The sequence below is a fragment of the Plecotus auritus genome (assembly GCF_963455305.1).
Source record: "Plecotus auritus genome assembly, chromosome: 6".
In the NCBI taxonomy this organism is placed as follows: Eukaryota; Metazoa; Chordata; class Mammalia; order Chiroptera; family Vespertilionidae; genus Plecotus; species Plecotus auritus.
Window position 1 is genome coordinate 172,027,073 of NC_137773.1, and position 23,580 is coordinate 172,050,652.

General features: G+C 43.0%; 1 protein-coding gene across 1 annotated transcript in view; it reads right to left on the reverse strand.

The window, feature by feature from the left end:
- The window catches only part of WDR48 (WD repeat domain 48), a 32,355-nt gene that overhangs the window by 2,043 nt on the left and 6,732 nt on the right, over nt 1-23,580 (reverse strand). The window contains exons 2-18 of the mRNA XM_080674099.1: nt 22,441-22,581; nt 20,513-20,591; nt 18,942-19,024; nt 18,686-18,815; nt 16,732-16,820; nt 16,238-16,339; nt 14,333-14,557; nt 12,395-12,469; nt 11,425-11,527; nt 10,533-10,630; nt 9,741-9,848; nt 9,326-9,422; nt 8,604-8,699; nt 6,148-6,253; nt 5,136-5,223; nt 1,905-1,981; nt 346-538 (exon numbers count right to left, since the gene is read on the reverse strand). Coding sequence (XP_080530225.1) covers nt 346-538; nt 1,905-1,981; nt 5,136-5,223; nt 6,148-6,253; nt 8,604-8,699; nt 9,326-9,422; nt 9,741-9,848; nt 10,533-10,630; nt 11,425-11,527; nt 12,395-12,469; nt 14,333-14,557; nt 16,238-16,339; nt 16,732-16,820; nt 18,686-18,815; nt 18,942-19,024; nt 20,513-20,591; nt 22,441-22,581 — 1,890 coding nt within the window. The remainder of the gene's footprint in view (nt 1-345; nt 539-1,904; nt 1,982-5,135; nt 5,224-6,147; nt 6,254-8,603; nt 8,700-9,325; nt 9,423-9,740; nt 9,849-10,532; nt 10,631-11,424; nt 11,528-12,394; nt 12,470-14,332; nt 14,558-16,237; nt 16,340-16,731; nt 16,821-18,685; nt 18,816-18,941; nt 19,025-20,512; nt 20,592-22,440; nt 22,582-23,580) is intronic.

Consider the following 23,580-nt stretch of genomic DNA (forward strand, 5'->3'; position numbering starts at 1 on the left):
CCTGGGGGGCCCGCTCTTGTGGGCCTGACTGCTGTGCATACAGGCACAACCCTGGGCACAGGACACCGTCTCCAGCCATTCCTCGCGAAGGCCTTCAGTGCATCTTAACTTAAACAGCTCCACCCACCTCCACTGCACATCCTAAACCAACAGCAGAATCTGCTCTGCAAATCAAGGTGACCCTGTGTCCTTTCCTTGGGAGACACCCAGAGTTCCTCAGAGCCTCTTTAAAAGCAGAAGCCCCCCCAAAGGCAACAGGCTTGGGAACCATAAGCAGACCCCGTGATGTAACTGTCCGAGCACCGGCCCTGGCCAAGTGGGGCTCTGGTCCGCAAGTCCACTTGCCTGGTCCTGGCACAGAAGTTCAATTTTCTCCTCTGCCAACACAGCAATATCCTCCTCTTTTTCCTGTTCTCCAGGTTTTTCATTATTAGAAGAGCTAGTGGTTTGAGACTCATTATCCAAGTTGATGATTTTCTCATAAACATGTTCCATTACTTTCCGGACTTGGAGCATGTCGCTAGCAGAAAGTCTATCTCTGTAAAAAGTAAGGGCAGACTTGACATCAGGAAGTTACTGGATATTATCTCCTCCACATTCTTTGGTGTTAACATTTTATAAAGATGAAAACATACCACAGAAACATAAACCAATACAATTTTTAGTCATTGCCTTACGCCATTTTTAGAATTGCCAACCGATCTCCGTGGTGCCCTTTAAGCCGTGATGCTGCTGCACTAGAGCAGACACACTAACTGCCCCGGAAGGGAAGACGGCCCCAGGCTCCCAGGCCCATTTCCCCCAGGGCCTGCCTTCCTACAGCTGACACCTTGAGTCTCACCCTCCTGCCCCAACTCCGCACCCACAAACCCAATAGCTGACTGGGTATCTCCAGTTGGCTGTTCCCCAGGAACCTCAAACTCTGCACGTCCAAATCTAGATTCATCAACTGCCTCACCCCCAAACCTACTTCTGTTTCTCTGATGTCAGTTAATGGTCGAATCAAGTAGGCTCAGGCTCAAACTCTGAAAGCATCTTGAGTTTACGGTCATTACATCTAGTGAAGTGAGATCTAGGACTTGCTCCTATGTGAGTGCAGGCAGGTGGGGGGCGGGGAGGGTAGGAGGAAGTAGCAGGTGAAGCAAATGTTTGGCCGTGTGTGGAGAATGACTGGAAGCTGCTGGATGGGATAATGGGGGTTCCTTCTCCTGTTCTTTGATTTGTATATGTTTGGAAATATCCCCCAACAAAAGGTTTTAAAGTCTTGTTGATTTTATTTGCTAGGATATACACCAATGAAACCGGAATTTCTTCTCCAACTTCCCTCTTCTTTCCCACCACCCCCACATCCTAGGCTGCAGCACAGAGGTCCTCGCTAGTTTCCAGTTCTTGCGCATACTTCCACTTCCACTGCCACATCCCTGATCAAACCATTTCCTGGACCTGGAATATCTCTTGAAATTCTATCCACCCTTACGTGTCTAGCTCAAATTCCATGTCCTTCGAGAAGCCTTTTTGGAAAGCTCCAAAAATTCATTTCTTTCCCCTACGCTCATGATTTCTTAAGTATCCATAGAAGCAGTTGTTATGGATACACAGGAGCACTCACCCACCCCTCACGTGGACTTCTGTCAGTAATGGAGGGTGAGGTCACTGTCACTCTTCCATATGAGAGTGTAGGGCACAGATTATGGCAAGAGACAAAAATCCATGTCTTATTTTTGAACATCTGTAGCTTACCACAGCAGGTACTTGGTAAATGGTTAAACTGTATAAAGTGATGTTATAAAACTAGCCTTACATCTAGTCCTTGCCTCCTTTGCTATAAAAGCAATAATAAGGAATAAAAAACCCGTCTGGTAATTAATTAGGTAAAAGCATCACATGACAGTACATTTACTTACTTTTTTAAGGTTTTTGCTCCTGAAGATGCATGAGGTTGGAGGTAGAAAGGAATTTTGTTGAATTTGGGCATATTTTTCTGGAATATTAAAAGTAAAAAATGGTATAATAGTTTCTATTAGCTGATAGATTAAAATGATGTCAACAGGAGAACATGATTTACAAGTTAATAGTTTTACAATTAAAAGTCACTTTCTATGAAATTTATAGTAATCCAATTATCTAAGTCAGCCTTAGACAAAATGTATCAGAAAAGTATAATGTTCAGTTTTGTAATAAAAGATATGTAATGTCAGTGGTAATATGAACTTGCAAACATGGCTCTTTTCAAATAACAATTCAAGGTATTAAAGGGAGACAAATTTTATTTTAATTCTTGAAGCCATACAAACCAAAATCTAAATTCTACATTAAAATATTAAGGCTGATCCCTAAAGGCCCAAACAAAAAATTAAGTGTCTTGAGAGAAACCCACAACATTTGTCTTTGAGCAAAACCATGCTCTCTACGCTGGTGAGGCCCCTCATGCCATGGAAAGGCCAACCAGTCCTCCCACGCTCCTTCGCTCTGACGTCAGAGTGAGGGCTGAGGTTTTCCACAAGCTAGACATCCACCGTGAAGTAAACCACATACTTCGGTGAAGGATAAAACTAACTGGTCACCTTTTCTCTGGGTATCAACCCCCGCTGAGCCTCCATGACCTGGCCCATCCAGATGTCTCCTCTCAGGAATAAGACACAGGCCTAAGTAACCCAGGTGAGTTGCACACTCAAAGGAGTAGTGGTTTATGGGGAGCTCGGACTTGGAGAAGACCACAGAATATCCACCAGGTGTCACACTGGCTTGGAGGTGGTATATCTGGGACAGAAAGTATTTTCTGAAGGTTCTAGAGATTAAATCTCTTTTCATATGGCTTGAGGGGTATGGAAAATAAGTCAACGGCACAGAAGAGAGTCTAGAAACAGACCCATGTATATACAGAAATTTAGTATATGATAGAGACAGCATTCAAATTAGTAGAAAAAGGATAGATTATTTAAAAATTGTGTTGGCACCCTGGCTATTGTCCATTTGTAGAAAGTTAGCATCCTACTCCACACCAAACAGAGTAACTTCTAATAGATTAAAGATCTAGACATAAACAATTACCATAAACATACCAGAGAATACAGGAGAACATTTTTGCTACTTTGGAGAGGGAAATACATAAGCAAGACATGAAACTCAGAACCATGAAGTGTCAATCTGATTAAATAAAATTAAAACCTTTTGCCTGACAAAAATGCCATGAACCAAGTAAAAATTCAATTCAGAGGCTTAACAGTCATTAATATTTAATATGATGAGCTCCTATAAATTAATAAGAAGGACAACTAACCCAATAGAGAGATAAGTAAATAACACAAACAAGCAATTCACAGAAGAAACAGAAACGGCCAATATGAAAAGATGCTTAACCCCACTACATATTAAAAAAACACCCAAATTATATTAAAACAATGAGATAGCATTTGCCTATCTTTTAGCAAAGACTGAAAGTATCCGGTGTGGGTGAGGGTGTGGGCCTGCATACACTGTGGTGAGAGTGTAAAATAGTACAGCCTTTGTGGAGGGCAATTTGCCGATATCTATCAAAATTTAAAATGTGCATACCCTTTGATCCAGCAATTCCACTTCTAGGAATTTATCCTAAAAAGTACACAAAGTTATATGTACAAGGATGTTCACTGAAGCATTGTTTGTAATAGAAAACATTGGAAACAACCGAAGTGCCCATTAATAGGGTACTGGTTAAATAAATTATGGTACATTTTTACAACGGAATAGTATACAGTCATTTAAAAGAAATGATCCAATCTGTAGAGTCATGAAAAAATGCTCAAGATAGATTTTTTAGTTAAAAAACAAACAAACAAAAAAAAAACCCCACCAAGTTGCAGAACAGTAATAGATCTTGTGCAAAATAAAACAAGCTATATGCGTATATACAGGTAATATATGCTTATGTAGCATAGAAAAAAGCACTAACGGCTCTGCACTAAACCAGTAACAGTTATTATCTCTGGGGAGAAGGACAGGGAGCAAATGGAAGAGAAGGAGTGACTGAGAAAGGGATGGGAGTTTCACTTCATTCATTTATTTTCTTTAATAAGCATATATTATTTTTATAGTTAAAAACCAATACAGATATAAATAGATGAATACCAATAGTACTTCTGCAACTTTGGAACTACAGGGAAGCAGAAGAGGATTCTACCTGGCAGTCTAGTTTTTTACTTAATAAATTTATTCACAAAAAGTGAGACTGTAGAGCAGGGGTCCTCAAACTTTTTAAACAGGGGGCCAGTTCACTGTCCCTCAGACCGTTGGAGGGCCGGACTATAGTTTAAAAAAACAACTATGAACAAATTCCTATGTGCACTGCGGGCCGGGACGAGTTGGTTGCTAAGCAGGACAGGCAGCGGCACCCGGCGGGCCGGATAAATGTCCTTGGCGGGCCGCATGTGGCCCGCGGGCCGTAGTTTGAGGACCCCTGCTGTAGAGGATCGGGGGTCCACGGGCACGGGCCTGGAGAGCTCTGTATATAGGGCTGGGAGACAAGGGACCCTCCAGGTGGAAGGGTGTAATAACATAAAATAAAAAGGGAGTTACAACCACTCCCTCCTCCATCCTCAATTAAAAAGACATCTCTGAGGTGAATGGGAGCCATGACTTAAGGGTGTTGGAAGCGTTTTAGGTGTGCCAGGGTTGAAGGGGTGTCACCGGCACCAGGCAGCTCCTGCGTCAGCTGGCAGAACTGCACGGAGCCCTCCCTGGGTGCCGCCTGGTTTTCCCTGACAGGAGACGGAAGTCATTGCAGACATGCCAACCAGTCTGGCACCGGCGCAGGGCTGTGTAGTGGCCCCAGAGGACGCTGCCCGGTGGTTGCAAAGGGCTTAGAGCTGACACCCGGGGCTCCTGGCTGTCACTGGCACAGTTCCCTAGGCTCAGCGGCTGCAGCGGGAAGGCTACTCCTACCGCACTTTTCTTGAAGGAGCCTCGGGAGGCGGAACACTGATTGAGCTGGAGCACGAGGACGCGGGAAATTGCTGTCCTGGTAGCTTTTTGGTATTTGTTTTCTTTGGCAATCTAGTTTTTATTACACTTTAAGGTTATCCAGTCTAAAGCAGTCCTGCATTCGCTTCATGATTTGGAAAAAACACAAGGGCGAAGTGGGAGTGGAGGACACTTACATCCACAGTGATGTCAATTACCCATTGCGGCACCGTCTCGTTAAGGAGCATGGACTCCGTCTCCCCTCCGGAATCCCGGCAGAGCAGCCTAAACATAGCCATCAGGTAGTAAGTGACACGACAGCAAGATGACAAAACCCCTGTTATAAACACTAGACAAAGGGACCCACCTTACAGAGTTCGTTTAGGACAACCCACTGGGCTGAGGAGAGAGAGGGCAGCCAGCTGGAATGGCTCACTCAGCGAGAGCAGACTCCGAGGCCAGCGGCACCAGCGCTGCCTCCGAGTCCCTGCGTGAGGGCGGGAAGCCTGTGTGTAGGCAAAGCCCTCGAGAAAGATGCCCTGCCAGCGCTGCAGCCCACCGCACAGGCCGCCCCACGGAGCGGGGGCCGGCTATTTTGGTAACACACTCAGGAAACACCATAAAGGAAGAGAATTCTGCGCTCACGGGCAAGACAAGCCCTTTTCTTATTCACGGCCCTACAGAAGGCTCTTGTGAGCTCTCCCCGTCACTCTGGCAGGCCTTGCTGGCAAGGCGGAGGTGAGGCCAGCGTAGCTCTTTCCTGCAGGGCCACGCGAAGGCCAGCCTCGCACCTCAGATCGGGCCATCGTTGGGCCCAACCATTCCCAGGAGCAGCCCAGTCCATCCTGCCTGACCCAGCCTGCGGGCAGTCACCTACCCTGATGCTGTCCTGTGGACAGGGACTTCTGGTGCTGCCATCTGTTCCCTGACCCCGGCAGTCATGCTGAATAAGTGAAAGTGAGTTTCCTGCAGACAACACCAGAGAAGCTGCCTCGAGGCAAGGTGTCGACCTCGTTTAACAGCAGAGGCTCAGCTCTCAGTGAGAACGTGGTCTAATAGCATCACTTAACTATCTCACGGAGATGAAAAGCTTCCCAATCCCTGACACCTCTAGAGGTGGTGATAAACCGTTTATAGCCTCTGCTTGGACGACTACTTCTGAGCAATGAGATGCTTCCTTAGACATGCCTCCAGCCCCCTCGCTCATACCTGAACAGTGTGCGGCCTCCTGCTTCACCGAAGATCACGGGGGTGTGGGGGGGCACTTGGAAATAGCCATTCCCCTTCTGTACTCGGTTCTCCTGCTCCCCATTCACTAGGGAAAGATACAGATGGTGTCAGATGCAGAGTTGGTGCAACGAACAGATTCTAAACATTTTGTTTACCCAGGCTTCAAACACTGCAATATTTTTAAAGTTAAAGTCCTTTAAGTCAGCCAGAGTAAAAAATAAAGGCAAAAAACAAACCAAGTCAAATTCCTGAAAGTAAGAAATACTTGGTATAGCAACTTGTGATGTGCCCCATGAGAAATGGCTGCGTTTCAGAGGGTTTTAGTAGAAGAGATTAATGTTTGAGATTTGAAGCAAAAGTGTAACCATCTACTGGAACCACAGCGAAGTCTAGGGACGTGTGTGACAAATGGTAATCTGGTGTGTGTGTTCAGTAGAACTCCAAGCTCGCAAAAATTTCTTGGGTCAGAAAAAAAAATTATTTTAATGGTGGCCAGAACTAATGGCAGAGGGATCAGTGAAAAATAAAATCCTCAAAGAGGTCATACTCTTGTTCATATTGTTCTCTGCAGATTTCATTTCACTGTTTTCTTTGTAATCTTTTAACCCAAGTGCAGTTAACCCCCACTCAGGTGCCAACTTGCTCATGAACATTTCCCCAATGAATCTGGAAGACACCCCATCCTCTGAAATCCTACAGCACCCTCCGAGCCGCTCCATGGCACCCAGCACTTCTCCCTGAACTCGGAATGCTTCATGTAGATAGCTCTCTGACCAGCAGAAGGTCAGTCCCTGCAGGACAGGGTCCATGCCCATTTATCTGCCTTCTCCCCACCTACAACTCACTACAGGCCTCTGAGTATTTGAGCTCAATAATCTAATCTAAGCAACTCCTGAGTATCCGCTGAGCACGGAGCAGGTACAGCAGATTACTAGACAGGTGGACACCATGGTGTCCTGAGCTCTGGCTGGGGAGGTGGGCAGGCCCTGCCCTGCTTTACTGTGGCACTTTGACTTGAAGAATGATTTGGGGTTTCCTGGGACTTCTTCCTCCAACCAAAACCTGGATCCAAGAGGTGCTGACTGTTTCTTGACTAATCTTTATCGGACACTTGGGCCTCTGAGGACATCCTGTTTAACTGTCATGTTATAGATGGAGGACAAGCCAAGAATAGGACATGACATGCCCACAGCTACACAGCTGATAAATGGCAGAGCCATACCAGATCCTAGCTTTCTCAACCCTCTGTGGAGAGATCTCTCCACTGAGTTTCTCTGGGTCACAGTCCACTGTACAATTCTGATAGGGAGGAGACATAAAAGAAAAGCCACCATGGGGGGGGATCAGTGCCCTCTCTCTGGCAGGGACATCCGAAGACTGGCTTTCAAGGAAGCATGCCATGCTTACAAAAGAGATTTAAAGTCCAAAACTCATTCTGGATGAGTCAGTCAGCAGAGCGAAGTCTCTGCAAGGTGCGCATCGCTGCTGACCACCAGAAGCGGGCCATCCTCAGCAGACTTCAGGGAGCTCAGAATCCTCAGCAGAGTAGGCCCTCAGGAGGTAGGACACAGGGAATCTTCAGCTGGCTGTAGGTTACACATGCGTTGACAAATTTTAAGACCTTCCCTCCCCTTTCTTTAATCAGACTGAGCCTAGGACAGGGGTGGGCAAACTTTTTGACTCGAGGGCCACAATGGGTTCTTAAACTGGACCGGAGGGCCGGAACAAAAGCATGGATGGAGTGTTTGTGTGAACTAATATAAATTCAAAGTAAAGGAGCGGAGGGGAGAGCAAGAGAACCGGATAGAACAGCCGGATCCGGCCCGCGGGCCGTAGTTTGCCCAAGGCTGGCCTAGGAGAACGTTGCTGCCCCTGCCTGTGGCACACACTGTCTTTGAATGTCCTCGAGGGCATTCATGCTTTATATAGACGTGTTCACTTTTCCTGACACTTCTGAGTTGCAATTTGATTTTTTTGAAACATTCAGAGCCAAGATCAGGCAGATCATCAGACTAGGTAATAGCAACATTTCAGGCCAACATGAAATATGGCAATCCAATGCCAAACCTGGCTTTCTGATGCAGCTAACTAGCTAGGTTTGGAGGTGAGTCCAGCAGGTCCATGGGTACTCTGAGAAACAGCTTCAGCATAAGCCTGCTAAGCCGTCTACTTTTAAGGACAAAGGTCATGTGAATGTACAGGGTTTATTCTCTCTACATTGAGCAGTTTCACGGATTGAAAGTTCCTTGGATTTTCAGTAAAGACTGGATGGATCCTTCTTTGGGATGTGGAAGGGAAGGCAATAAATTGGGCACATCACAAATATTATGTCACAATTTAGCAAATGCTTAAAATGTTTCTTAAAGTAACAACCAGTCTAAGTCTTTCTAACTCCCGAGTAACTGTTAGCCATCATCCTGGTGTAAAGCACGAACCATGGTTTACTTCGTTTTCTTCTTCGTCTATGGGATTCACATGTGTTCTAGGCCAATATTCGAGGAGTGCCTGCAGCAAAAGTCCTCCTAAGTTCACTGCAACAGAGTTAATTCAAAAGAAAAAAGTGGACAAGAGAATTACTCGTTTTCACCTAAAAATAGAGGGAAAGAAAGAAAAACAAGTTTCCACATATTCTGGTGTTAAATTCTTTTTCCTAATCCTTACCCAAGGATATGTTTTTATTGCTTTTAGAGAGAGAGTGAGAGAGATGTGAGAGAGAAACGCCACATGTGTCCCGATTGGGGATTGAACCCACAACCCTGTGGTGTATGGGACAACACTCCACCCACCTGCCGAGCCACCTGGCCAGAGACTCATGTTAAATTCTCAACCTAATGCCAATGAAGTTTAAAAGCAACACTGCAGAGATTTTGCCAAGTCTATTAAAATTTCACCTTTGAATGTTTAAAGCAGTGGTAATATGGAGCAAGCATATTCTATTTGGTTGTTCAGATACAGCAATTCTTTAAAAGGCTATTTCCACATAAAGCCACTAGAATGGTATTTGTATGCATCGGGTACATGCTACATTCTTAGGAAAATTCTGACCAAAGACATCATCAACACAACAGAACAGACTCTTAGAAAGATGAGCACAAAGGAGAAAGCACAGACCCACCTTCCCTCTCGCAAGGAGGAAGAGAAGGAAGGACACACTCACGTTTCGGATCTGACCCATCAGGGCTGCTGAAGCCCGCATCTTTGGCAGAAACCCAAGCAGCGAAACAGTCGCTCTCATCCAAAGTAATAGTCAACATCTGTCAAAAATAAAAACTGTGAGTGGCATGCCATTAGGATACATTCTCCAAACGCGTATCTAAACCTTTATTTGTACTATTTAACTAACGTGCTAAGCCACAGATTCAGAACCAAAAAGGGTTCCATGCAATCTATGCAACTACAGCTTAACTTACTAGGATACCAAAAGATGTTTAAATTGCATTTTGCAAGAATTAATAATTTTTTCCCTTTCACACTTAAAAACATAGGACTCTGTAACTAATGATACTTAATTTTGAGCTACATTAGAAATTTTCAACTAACCCAAATTGCACAAGTATCAATTGCTAACTTACCCCTGTTTTTAAGTCTACTGAGAACCAATTCGGTACATACACCATCTTGAATCTTTTTTTAATTTCATCTTCAAAATCCACTTTGCCCAGATCTTCCACTTTACTTGCCTATACATCAGAAAGGAAGTATAATAATTAAGTGGCAACTTAATTTGATTCTGACTTAGCTACTCAAAATTTTACACATTTTCACATTTTGCCTATTAATGTGGAGTCTAAAACATTTATTTATTTATTTATTTTTTTAAAAAAAATATATTTTATTGATTTTTTACGGAGAGGAAGGGAGGAGGATAGAGAGTTAGAAACATTGATGAGAGGGAAACATCGATCAGCTGCCTCCTGCACACCTCCCACGGGGGATGTGCCTGCAACCAAGGAACATGCCCTTGACCAGAATCGAACCTGGGACCTTTCAGTCCGCAGGCCGATGCTCTATCCACTGAGCCAAACCAGTCAGGGCTAGAGTCTAAAACATTTAAAAAAAAATGGTCAAACATTTTTATTTTAGAGCAGTTACCTTTAAATAACTATTACAATTTTAAATTAAAAAAAAAAAAAAAACACCCACAAAATATTCATTTAGGAAACTATAGCCTTATCTAATATTCACATGAGAAAGTATCTAACCCCCAAATAAAGTATTATTGAAACTAAATCTTAATTTATATATTTATTATCTTGGTGTATATCTATCTATACATCTATATCTATGTATATGTATATCTATATCATAAAAAATAAATGGGATACATGATCCAGTAACATATATTTAATAAAAAAGATACTCACCTTCAATACATCCCAATATGCCACATTATTATTGGTATCTTTTGTTAATATATGTCTCTTATCATTAAGAATGTGGCACTGAATAATACTAGCACCACCTAAAGGAGAAAAATCCACACAATTAGCAGAATAATCCTTCTACTACATTTAAATTCACTGTGCAGCAATAACTATGAACTGATATCTAACAGAATATAAATCATACTAGCCCCCCAAGAAGAAGAAGGCAAATCAGAAGACTATGTCATTATATCTAAGGCAATTTAAGGTCAATCAAACAAAAAATAGTTTGGTTTTAATACAGATTATAGATGAAAAGAATCACTTCAACACGGGGCTACTAGTTGAAAACTGTTAAGGGCAGACAGTTTTACCCGCTGGGAAAGTTCAAATGATGACAGGAAACCTTTGACTGAGCCCCATCGCTCATCAGCTTTTGCTTCCTATCTTCCTTCTCTTTATGCCTCCTGAAGGAACATTGTTCTTGAATGTGTCATTCAATATTCTAATCCCAAGCTCTGACATTAGAGTCAGAGGTGCCATTACAGCTGTAGTCTGTAGAATTCTAGGACCAGATCTGACTTTTCTGGCTTGTGCTAAAAGACAACACTAAATTCTATATATTTTTCAAAATGGCTGTTGGCTTTACCAAGACCGTGACTATTCTGATGCTGGGTAAAAAGATTAATTAAAGAAAGCCCACATTTTGAAGTCACTAAATAGCAGTTTTAAAAAGCTTTTCTTCTATTAAAAATAAATCAAAATGCTATTATGAGTCTTTTGTTGACATCAGAATTACATTTAAAGGAAGGTCATCTTCTCCATTTCTGTCTCTTAGTAATTACAATTAATCTCCACAAAAGGTACAATACCTTCCAATTTCCTTACTCACCTTTAATAACCTGGTCAGGTTGTGTACAAAGGGGTGTTATAGGATTTGTACAGTCATTGTCATAATCTCCAGAGGCTCTAAAGTTGTGAATTCCCTTCAATGTCTGAAGGAACAAAATTCATTATTTAATCATTTTATGCCTTATAAGCTTTGCCTATCTGTTTAGAGTGGCAAGAAAAACAAAGAACAAACAAATGAGAACAACCCAATAACAAAAACATCAACCCAAAAATACATAGTGACAAAGTATGATTATCTACCAGGATTTAAAAAACCCAAACAAACATTAAGAAGGGAATGTCTTTTTGGAGAGAACCGAAGGCATTCTTCCAGGTAAACTATGTTGATCTCAAATTAGCACAATGAAATGTAGACCAGAAATGTTAACATTTGTTACAAGCACAGAGAAAGACCACTTGACCTGCATATAAACAGGAACAGAAACACTTTCTCTTTTGTTATCCACGAACAGTCTGGTAAGAAAACTTAGTGTCTTCGATGAAGATTTAAGAATTAATAGTACTTTCGATGACTTCTCTCTGATCATCCCATTTCTCTCCCTGATTTTCAGACCATGAAGAAAAAGGAAATGAGTCTGAAAGCAGTTTGCTGTGTTTAGAGAAACAGAAGCCTAACCCGTTTCCCTGTTGTGCTGGTAGTGGGCTGCCTACTTTCAGCTGCGGCTCCATGAGGTCAGAGCTGTACTAAATCTCCTGGCTGTACCAGGCTGCAGGGCCTTTCTAAGCACGTCAAGTATGTTTCTTGGCTCCTGACAAAGACATCGAAGCATCATTTTGACCACGACCTTAATTTCTGTACAACCCTTAGGCCCACACCTGCATTCATAGGGGCTTTCAGATTTTTCCCTGTTGAAAGGCATGCTGAGTCAGGTTCATACTGAGCATTTGCTTCCGGTTCTAATCCTTTATCAGCTTCTAATCCTTTGTCAGATGTACAATGGCTCACTTACCCATTTATTTACTGTAGATTTCGTTGTTGCAACCCAGATTGCAGGAGGTGGATCAGCTGATCTATCAAGCTCCATCTGAAAACAACGCACAAAAATATTGCTGTGTGGAATGCTGACTGTTCTGAGCTGCCAGGACCAGCTCTACATTATTAAATTACTCTTCCATTCAACACTGTGTGTTGACTACACCATGGCACATGTTAAAAGCTAGGGATTCAACAAGTGAATGAGGGAGTCTGTGCTAAAGAAATTCATGACTCTATAAAAGTGTAGTACAGTGACTTCTCACCAAAAATAACGGCTCAAAGGTTTAAGTGTGGTTAATTTAAGGCAGGGATGGGGAACCTGTTTTCTGCCAAGAGCCATGTGGATATTTATAACATCCTTCGAGGGCCACACAAAATTATCAACTTAAAATTAGCCTGCAATATTTGGTCAAACATTGAATATACTCACCCCTAATGCCTCGGCAGGACTAGACCAAATGATGTTTGGGCCTTACATGGCCTGCGGGCCGGACGTTCCCCACCCCTGATTTAAGGGATCGAAATGAGTACAGGCCAGAAGATGACTTACCACAATTTTTTTTTGCTTTCGCTACCCTTTTTTTTTTTATGTTCTTAATAACCAAGAAATGGATTTATTTTTTCTTTGAAAATGTTAGTAGTAAAAAAAATACAACACAGCAAAAGTGAAAAGTACCCCCACATTATCTACCCCCTCACCCAAGGACAGTGCACCTGTGAACAGTTTACTGTGCGCCCTTCTGTATTTTTAAAACACTAGACATATAAAATATACAAATGCCCATATATTATGCAAGGGGAACCACCCCACATTAGCCCACTGTTCTTCCTGTACCAGGAAACTGCAGGACTGGAGCTGTGGGGACAGGGCCGGACTCTTGGCCAGCCGGATCCTCTTCAGTTCAGAGCGATGCTCCTTGGAACACACGGCTGTCTGCGCTGAGGTCTTTTTCTCCAGCCAAGAGACCCTGGCAGCTGCAGGACTCACAGCACAGTGCTCCTCCGCCCCACCTGTCACCCCATCAGCTGCTTCCTGCACACACGCTGTGTCGGTGATTGCAGCCCTAAGTCTCTTGCTTTTCTCTAAGGCATTACTGGTTTGTCCATTAGGGTGTGCCATCTACTTTAAAGAACTGCTCTGAGCCAGACCACAGGCATCCTCGCAACGTCTCCTCGGACCTCTGCTCCCTTCTGCAGCCCTTCCTCCTATGCTGTGGTCTGGGTTTCAGATGTCACTCAGCTTCATAGATGACGGGTATTTGCAGTTGTTTCTCGCTTTCCCTGTTGTTGTCAGATGATTGCTGAGAAGACAGGGTAGCCTGTCTTTATGCTCCTTTTAAAGTTCCTCACCGTGTTTCAGTGTGCAATTCTAGGATTATCAGTGAGGCTGGACGTTTTTAGCCTAGGCTCTACTTCTGACAGGTGTCAACATGGATGGCTTCCCAAGCCCCCTTCGCCCACATCCAGACCCTGATCAGCACCACTCTGAGCAGTCATGGGGTGGGGTCTGAGCCAGCTCGTTCCCTCCTCCTGTGGAGCGCTCTTCCACACCCTCCCTCCCCCTTGAGCAGTGGACACATTTCTGCTTACAGATAACTGAACTCCTCATACTCCCCCTCTAATGACAGGTTAAGACAGCCAGGCGCTCTCAGGAATAATGTAACAATCTTAATTATATCAACTAAAATATATGACATACTTCCTGATTGACCAGTGTGGCTCAGTTGTGATTTTGATTCCCAGTCAGGGCACATACCCAAGTTTTGGGTTCGATCCCTGGTCGGGTCGCATACAGGTGCATACAGGAGGCAACCAATCGATGCTTCTCTCTCACGTTGATGTTCTTCTCTCTCTCTCTCTCTTCCTTCCTCTCAAATCAATTTAAAAAATTTTAAAAATATGTATCACATACCTTGAGAACTGGTGCCTTTTCTTCACAAATCAGCACTCGAATGTCAGGGTTTCTTAGGTCTGTACAATAAATCTTCCGGTCCCTTCCTCCAGAATACACGTGTGTGAAGGCGTCATTGACTTGCAGAGCCCAAACGCCTTCATCATGGACTCGGTACGTCGCTATACATCTCTGCTGACCGAGGGACCACAGGCGAATTGTCCCATCAGAACTGCCAGAAAGGCACTGGGAACAAAGAAAGTAAAGGTTAGAGATCTGTCCGGAAGTTCTGTGCTCCGCCCAGGCTTCTCTCCTGACGCCACACTGTCAAGCGCACACCTTAACAGCCTGTATTTCTGCCTCTGAAAAGCGGCTCGACCCAGGTATGTTGACACCAATCACAATAATTGCAATGGTGACGGACCTCAAATCATAAGATTTGCTAACTAAGGATCTTACGCTACAACAAAGGAAGTGAGACAATAGGTTGCTGTCCACGGGATTCACTGGCCTGTTATATATCACAAGCCCTTGAACCACAATGCCACCAGAGACCCTGCATTAAAAGCTTGCAGGGTAATTCTTCAGGATGCAAAATAAACCCTGGTTCAGTAACTGCTATCTAGTGCTTCTTTGAGAATCAGTAGCTGACTTCAGTGAAGTGCACTGACTTGTATTTAAGTCATCTTGGGTAAAAGCACATTCATAAACGTATATATAGAAACAAGGCACGGAGTGTAGCAGTCAGGAGGAGCTTTGGCAAGTCTGCCAGGCCCAGAGCCCCCTTCCGGAAACCATCATGTCTACGGCCCGTACGTAAGGGCAGTCCCATGGAGAACATACGATCCAGGCAACCTGGACAAAGCTTAGAGAACAAGGCACGGCACCCACCCCCCACGCAGCCCAGCAGCTACACTGCAAAACGTGAGGCGCTGACTGCACTAGGCTTCGTAACTCACATGAAAATGGGGCTGCAAAGGGCTCAAGAGCTCTAAAAACCCAGGGAGTACGACAAGGATACTCATTACTTCTAATCCTCTCACCTACTGCACCAACTAAATGATTCCCACTTTGCAGATGAGTTAACTAAGGACCAGGACCAAGTCCTCTCCTCCAGGCCACTTGATGCATTAGCACTGAGTGCCTCCTGCATCTCCAAAGACTGCCCTGGGCATCTTCAAGCTTCTCTTTGTCTGGCTCTGAAAAATGATTTCCTTCCTTTGGCTAGTTTTTCAAACCTTTCTTTCACCTTTGGAGACAAAAAGCTTTCTGTAATTCACACGTGAGGCCATTTTCATGATGTAATTTCCACACAGGAGTAATAGAATTATGGTGTTTCTCATCTCATCATTTTCCTACTCTCCCTTTTCTAGCTCCATCACAATCAATGAATTCCAATTAGCTGTGAACTTATCGCTGCCCCATGAAAAGTGGCTGGGGGAGCAGGAGTAAGTGGTAGTGGAATAAATGGTGCTTATTTTCGTGGTTTTTTTTTTTATACATTTTATTGATTTTTTACAGAGAGGAAGGGAGAGGGATAGAGAGCTAGAAACATCGATGAGAGAGAAACATCGATCAGCTGCCTCCTGCACACCCCCCACTGGGGATATGCCCGCAACCAAGGTACATGCCCTTGGCCGGAATCGAACCCGGGACCCTTGAGTCCGCAGGCCGACGCTCTATCCACTGAGCCACACCGGTCAGGGCAGTTTTCGTTTTTTATATACATTGATGAAAGATCGTTTTTTCAAAATCGGGGTTATTATACGTACAATGTAGTATTTTAAGGGTTTAAAATTAGTCCACAGTTTATAACAGATGCAGCTTTGTTCAATCAGTGTATGCAGCAGTACACTAAGTGGGGGGATTCTGTTGTATGAAACTTTGGCAAAGCCGTTAGGTCAACGCCCATGCGAAGCTGCGTACCTGGGTGCCGTCTCTGTTCAGCAGCAACGCTTTTACATTATCCGTGTGCCCTTTAAGCTTCATCAGTTTTGCACATGTTCTTGGATCCCATACCCTTAAAACCTGTAAATTTTAACAAAATATTACACAAACTGAGTGTATCCACGATCACATTTCAATTATAGATGACTTTTATAAATCAAATGACAGCCATTAAATTCTGAGGAAGAAACGCTGCTTCTGCCAACGGACACTGTCTAAGGCTCCCTTTTCAAGTGGGAGGAAGCCTCTTTAGTGTCAAAAAATGAACAGGCCTTTCCCACCCCGTCCACACCCCCCGCTACCACACATGACAGTAATGACACAGTTATGCTCTTATTTGTTCAAATAAAATCTTTCTTTTAGCATTCCACCAGGCAAAACCACTGCCTATATGTTTAGTAATGACACAGACAAAATTATTTTGGTTTCTTTGTTTTCTAGAGTTAAGATACACCCTTTAAGCTCCCCCTTACCTTCTCAGTGGACCCTGATACAATGATTGTTCCCAGTTGATTCATTGCCAGGCTATAAATGGAATCTTTGTTCCCACTTAAAGACGAAGCTATTAAGGATAAATGGAGCTACATGTTAACAAAATTCCCAGATGTTTAGTAGCTAGTCAGCAAAAATTGCAAGTTTAATTATTCAGTTAAAAAAAAATCTTATCTTTATGAGTGCTCTAAAGAAATCTATAACAGAGATATCAAGATTTACATCTTTTCTGGATTTGAGTATACACAAATGCTCAATAAATATTTGCTAAATTGAACTGCACTGCCATTTAAAACCTATCCACATAAGTAATATATTTTCCAAGATATTCATGTGCCACCAATATATATATGAAAAATATGTCCAAACTCACTATTTTCAAATAAACAAAAATACTTTTTTTTTTTACCAAATCGGATTAAAAAGAAAATAACAAGGTAATATTCAATTATAAGAACACACAGTAAAACGGCACTCTCACACATTGCTGTGGGAGGACAATTTGGTACAATCTTCCGGAAGGAAACTAGGCAATATGTAGCAAGAATCACGTTCACGCCCTTTGATTCAGAACAAAATATCACTGAAGTGGGAAAAAAAAGCAAATACAACTATTCAGTATGATCCTAATTTTACAATAAAGAATAAAATATGTTAAGTATTTAGAAAAGTAACTGCTTGTAGGAAGTGCTCAATAAATGTTAGCTATTAGTATTAGTTCTATAATCACAAAAAACTTATGTGAGGTCCTCTCTACACTATTCTAAGTCAAGACATAGCTGTTGCAGAATCTGTAACCACTAAGCCTAGTCTCTGACCTTGAGACCATCCTGCTGTTTTGCCTTGTTCCATCTTGTTGGTGTCTCTTTGAGGCAGGCCTTACATCTACAAAGAGGTAAATGGATCATGATAACCTCAGCAGGGACCAGCTGCTGAAGCACTGAGAGAGTGTACAGGTGAAAAATCAAGAACAAGGGGAGAACAGTGTTTAGACCTTCACATATCTCCCGGGGGGCGGGGGGTGGGTGGGTGGGAAGCAAAACAATATTAAAAAATCTATAAACCAGTCTCCCAACTTGACCCTCTTGGCACATACTAGGTGTTATTAGATCTGCCCTGGCTATGTCAGTGTGAGTGTTCCACAGTCATGACAAATAGAATCTATAAAACAGGGATCTAGAGAGTTCAAGCCCACGTCCTGAACACGGACCTTCCAGGCCGGGCTTGGCCCAAAAATGTGCTCCTTGGAGTCCCTTCTGGCACCTGGCCTACAGGACTCTAGTAGGTTGGGCCAAGCATGAGGCTGTTTCAAGTTTAGACTTGAATGGGTCTGACCTGGTCACCTGAGATCTCTTAGTTGAAGAGGCATCCATGCTATTAACCTGCTGTGAATGTTCTGAATCGCCCCTCGCAGCACCCTAGCCTTCCTGACCTCCTCTGGAACTGGCTGGATTCTTTGGGCTACTCTGAAAACCTTTTCTTTCTTTGCTTTGGGTATTTTCCATCTGGGCCGTTACCTCAAAGGTTCTTAACACACAGTAACACTTTTAAAAGTCAGAAACTGCCTACTTCGTCAGGTAGTTACCACCTCCATCAACAGTATCTGCTGAGTGTGTGGCTTTGGGCAGGCGATGCTGTGGGAGATACAAAGTAGTAGTAAGACAGACTCTCCTGCCTGCAGGAGCTCACACTTCAGCTGGGGACCTAAGACATGCACATGTACAGCTGCCACCTGGAGAAGTTACCACTTTAGACGCAGTGAGGAACTAGCTCCTTGTCCAAGCATACTCTTGGGAGCGAGAACGCTGGAGGTAGAAGCACTCTCTAGATATGAACCACTGTCTCAATGCAAACTTATCAAAGGTATTTTATAAACCATTCTTTTTTAATGTCAACTTGGAGCACTTTCAAAGACATTTTTTTCAAACACCTTACTTGTGACAGTGTTATTTGAGGCAGTCAATGCTGTTAGAGTATTCACATCCCAAAGGAATATTTGTCTGTCCAACCCAGCCGATGCTACCAGTTCTTTATCCTTGGCATATGCTAAGGCCTTTACATAATCCTGTAACAGAACACACGTACTATGATCTACATTGTAGATCAATAAGAAATGAGCCACTTAAAGTACTGAGACCCCAATATTACACTAAAGACACTGAAAATTGAAATATTATGTTAGCTCTTTTACCTTGTGTGTCCTTAATGTTGACATACAAAATCCCTTATGTGCATTCCATACTTTTACTGTCGTGTCAGAAGAAGCAGATATTACTAGAAGAGGCAAAGAATTAACAAACACCTTAGTGGTATATACTTCAATATTTATAATATTCCTAATATTAATTCAAACATCTGTTCATGTTTATACACACATATAGTACATTTATAATCTAAAAGCTTTTTCTAGCCCTAGCTGGTTTGGCTCAGTGGATAGAGCGTCAGCCTGTGGACTGAGGGGTCCCAGGTTTGATTCCGGTCAAGGGCACATGCCAGGGTTGCGGGCTCGATCCACAGTGTGGGTTGTGCAGGAGGCAGCCTATCAATGATACTCTCTCATCATTGATGTTTCTGTCTCTCTCTCCCTCTCCCTTCCTCTCTGAAATCAATAAAAAAATATATGTTTATTTAAAAGCTTTTTCTAGAACCTATTGTATTCTGCCTCAAAATTTTATTTTTTTAATAGCTAAGGCAAACATTTTTTAAAGTTCCAGTTGAACTAATTTGATTGGGAAAATTTTTCTAAATCAGACTGAAAAACCAAGAAATGGATCCTACCATAATAAGAACAGAAAGAGATATTAATAAGGTTAAAAGGAGAATACATATTATATGAGTCTATTTATAGATAGTTCAAATGTAGGCAAAATGAATCGATAGTGTTTAGAAGACAGTGGGGCAAGGAATATTGACTGAAATGGTGGCACGGGGCGGGGGACACTTCTGGTAATCTGTTTCTTCTTTTTTTTTAAAAAAATATATTTTATTGATACTTTACAGAGAGGAAGGGAGAGGGACAGAGAGCCAGAAACATCGATGAGAGAGAAACATCGATCAGCTGCCTCCTGCACACCCCCTACTGGGGATGTGCCCGCAACCAAGGTACATGCCCTTAACCGGAATCAAACCTGGGACCTTTCAGTCCACAGGTCGATGCTCTATCCACTGAGCCAAACCGGTTTTGGCGGTAATCTGTTTCTTATATGGGTGTTCACCTCGCAAACTTGTATTGAGCTGTACTCTCAAGGTGTGTATGCTTTTCTGTATGTAATCTATCTATCTATCTATCTATCTATCTATCTATCTATCATCTATCTATCTATCTATCATCTATCTATCTATCTATCTATCTATCTATCTATCTATCTATCTAAAAGCCTAAGCAACCGAACAACCAGCTGACCGGTCGCTATGATGCACACTGACCACCAGGGGGCAGACACTCAACACAGGAGCTGCCCCCTGGTAGTCAGTGCGCTCCACAGCCAACCTCCTGCAGCGGCCAACCTCCCACAGTCCCTCCCCCCGGCCAGCTGCCCAATCGGCCCTGATTGGGGCCGGTCCACCAACCTCCCGCAGTCCCTCCCCCTGGATGTGCGAGATGGCCCGAACGGCCCTGATTGCTGGCCAGGCCAAGGGACCCCACCCGTGCAAGATTTTGTGCACCGGGCCTCTAGTATTTTAATCAAAAGCTTACATGAAAAATGAAAAAATACATCAAATTAAAAGCTTCCTGAAGCCCAATATCAAAGACATACTTACATGTTTTCCCATTACAACAGAGTACAATGTCGTTTACCCAATCGGTATGGTGCTCCATAGATGCTATGTATGGATCTTGCTGAAATTAAAGGAAAAATCACAGGATATCATTAGCTTATCTTAGAGAATGAACTGTATTACAAATTATAGATATGTTTAGATTCTTCAATTAGTGTGACCCACTGCTCTATGACCTTAAAATCTAGCCCCCAAGAGTTGATGCTTCCAGATAACATGTGCATAGAAGTTTTGTTTCAGGACAGTTTTATTACTGATAAAAGCCTAGGTTTCCAGGACAAATGCTTCATTTTTATGCCTAGAGTCAGTGAAGGCAACAGTGCTACAGGAAGGCGTTACTGGAAAGGACGGGACGTGAACCCATCTGCAGGCTGGGGGATGTGACTCAGTGGTGCCAAAGGCTCACAGCAGACAGCAGGGCAGAAACGAGGCGGCCGAGGGGTGAGGAGCCCAGCCTACTGCAGAGCGAGGTGGACACTTTTGCTTTTAGCTTCCTACTGTGGTTTTCACCTTCTGAACTAAGGTCCTTCAGAGAAGAAATGGAAGCCAAGGGCTAAAGGAGTACTACCCTGGGCACCATTTCAATTCAGTAATTTGAGATTCTTCTATTCCTCTCCCTTGGCTTAATCACCAAGCCAAGTATTTAGTTACATCCTGCACCCAAGACAGGCCAGTTGAAGACACTTCCTGGCAAAGAGAACAGCTCTCGCTCCAAGTCTGTCTGAGAGATGACACTATTCAATCTGGTCACAAAACAAAGACCAGAAAAAGGTATTTAAGGGCAGCACAGGCAGCTTTCTAGCTTCTCCCAGGTTAGTTTTTGTGAATGTTTTCCCGTAATTTGTTTGAAATCCAGTACCGTTAATTCCCAGAAAGGTGACATTCCAATTCAAATATAAGTTTCAAAAAGCACTTAAAGGCCATGATTTTCTTACTTTCCATGTTTCTGACATTGGGCCACCTCTATCGTCACTGTTTAAAGAACCCAAAGCCCACCAGAACAATATCCATTTAAAGAAACATCATCTAGCAAGTGTGCAAAATAGTGGGTCTTTTTTGGACTGAACGTCAGACTTGCAGAGCTTGCTAGGAAGACACGGACTTTAATACTATAAGGATTAGCACCAGGGCTTTGAAGTTAGAAGGGCTCTAACTCCCTGTCACTTATGAGCGATTTAACCATGGATTTCTGTAAGCCTGTTTTCCCATCTATGAACACGAACCGTAACAGCTGCCTTGAAGGAGGATTGTGAGAATTAAGACCATATTGGATATGAAAGTGCTAAGAGTGTCTGGTACATAGCTAGGAGCTCAATAAATGTCCTTTTCCTTCCCCGAATCTGCTTTTCTGTCATTCACAATACGGACATTCAAACAAAATAGAAAAAGAATTCCTTGCAATTTGACTGGGGATTTGTCTTCACAGGTATTTAAATACTGGTCCCTGTTTAAGAAAGCAGGCTTTAAATCTGAGGAAGGGCAGCACGTTCATACCTTCATACTTTTACAACAACCTTGAAGAAATCTAATATTTGTTCAAGATTAGTTATAACTGTAAAAGCATAGTCAACCTTTTCTTAATAGCAGTGAAAAGGGTTGCCAAGCTTTGTGGGAACATATTACAGCAGAAAAATAAATGGTTGCAAGTAATTGCCCCACCAGACAAATCGCTTTGTCCTTCTTATCACAGACCTAGTTTTATGGAGTCCCTGCCTTAGCTGAAATACTTAGGAAACTCCCCTAGGGGTGTTTTTCTCAAAGGCTCGTAGAATGCTGATTGCAAGGTATTTATAGAGTGTACCAAATAACTCAGTGCTCAGAGACTACATCGGAAACTCTGAAAGGCCTGCCATATTAGAGCAAAATTTTCGGAGTATGGATTTCAAGTGTCAACTCAACCCTTGCCTTACCTTGTGCTGATTGACGCTCCATATCCTTATGATGGAATCTCGACCTGCTGTGAAAAGTCGATTGAGGGCTGGGTCCAGCTGCAGGGCATTGACTCCATTTCGATTGTACTTCTCCACTTCATCTCGAATAACATAGGAAACCTGACAAGTGAGTCAACGTTTGCTTTTTTATGAAGTGACAGAACATGCAGTAAAATGCAGCCTACTAGTGACAGATCTGAAATTCAAAATCCCGTTTTCCAATATAAAACTTACTTTTCAATCCAATAAAATTTTTATTTTACTCTATAAAAGAGTGAAGAGCTGAGGAGAGGAGAATGACATTAATAGCAGGCTAGTCCAAGATGAGGCAGTCTGATGCCAAGCTACTATAACCGCTTCCTAATGGGCCTCCCACACTCTGTGGTTTGTCTTTAATCCATTTCCCACAAAGCAGCAGACTGGAGTGTGTTCCACCGCTGCTCATAAACCTCTCCAGTGCCCGCTCTCCTAGACTCCCGATTTGACCAGGACGCCTCAATACGGCTGCAAGTGCCTTGCTCACCTCTCCTGTCACTCATCTTTGCTCACTCTGCCCCTGTTCCTTGCACACACCGTGCCTCCAGTGTCACATGTCCCGGTCCCTCAGTTTGGAAGGCCTTCCTCCCCTCTCTCTGGCCACTCCTGCTGCAGCCTTTAGGTTTCTGTTTAAATAATGCTTCCTCAAAAAGGTGTTCTCTGACCTGGCAAGCAAATGAGTTTTGGGTTCTTTTAACACAATAAACTTCTCCTTCTGAGCACTTTCCACTATTTTGTTACTGTAGTTAAAGTTCTGTTTGCTTCAGGTGAAACTCAAGAGAATCAACCAATTACAATTATGAAAAAGTCAACAAACTGACTAGCAGCTGAAAGCAAAACTTTTCTAATTTAATGAAATAAACAGTTAAGAATAGAACAGGAGGTTCGGGGGAAGTGGGGAGATCTATTTACAATAGCAACAAGAATGAATACCTAAAATAACTGAGAGAACAGAACAATGTACATAAAAGAAAAACCTGAATAAACGAGGTGCCATATTATAGCACAGGAAGATTCAAAACTAACAACTGTTTCCTAAATTTGGGAATTTAAACCCAACTTTGGCCACAATCCCATTGGATT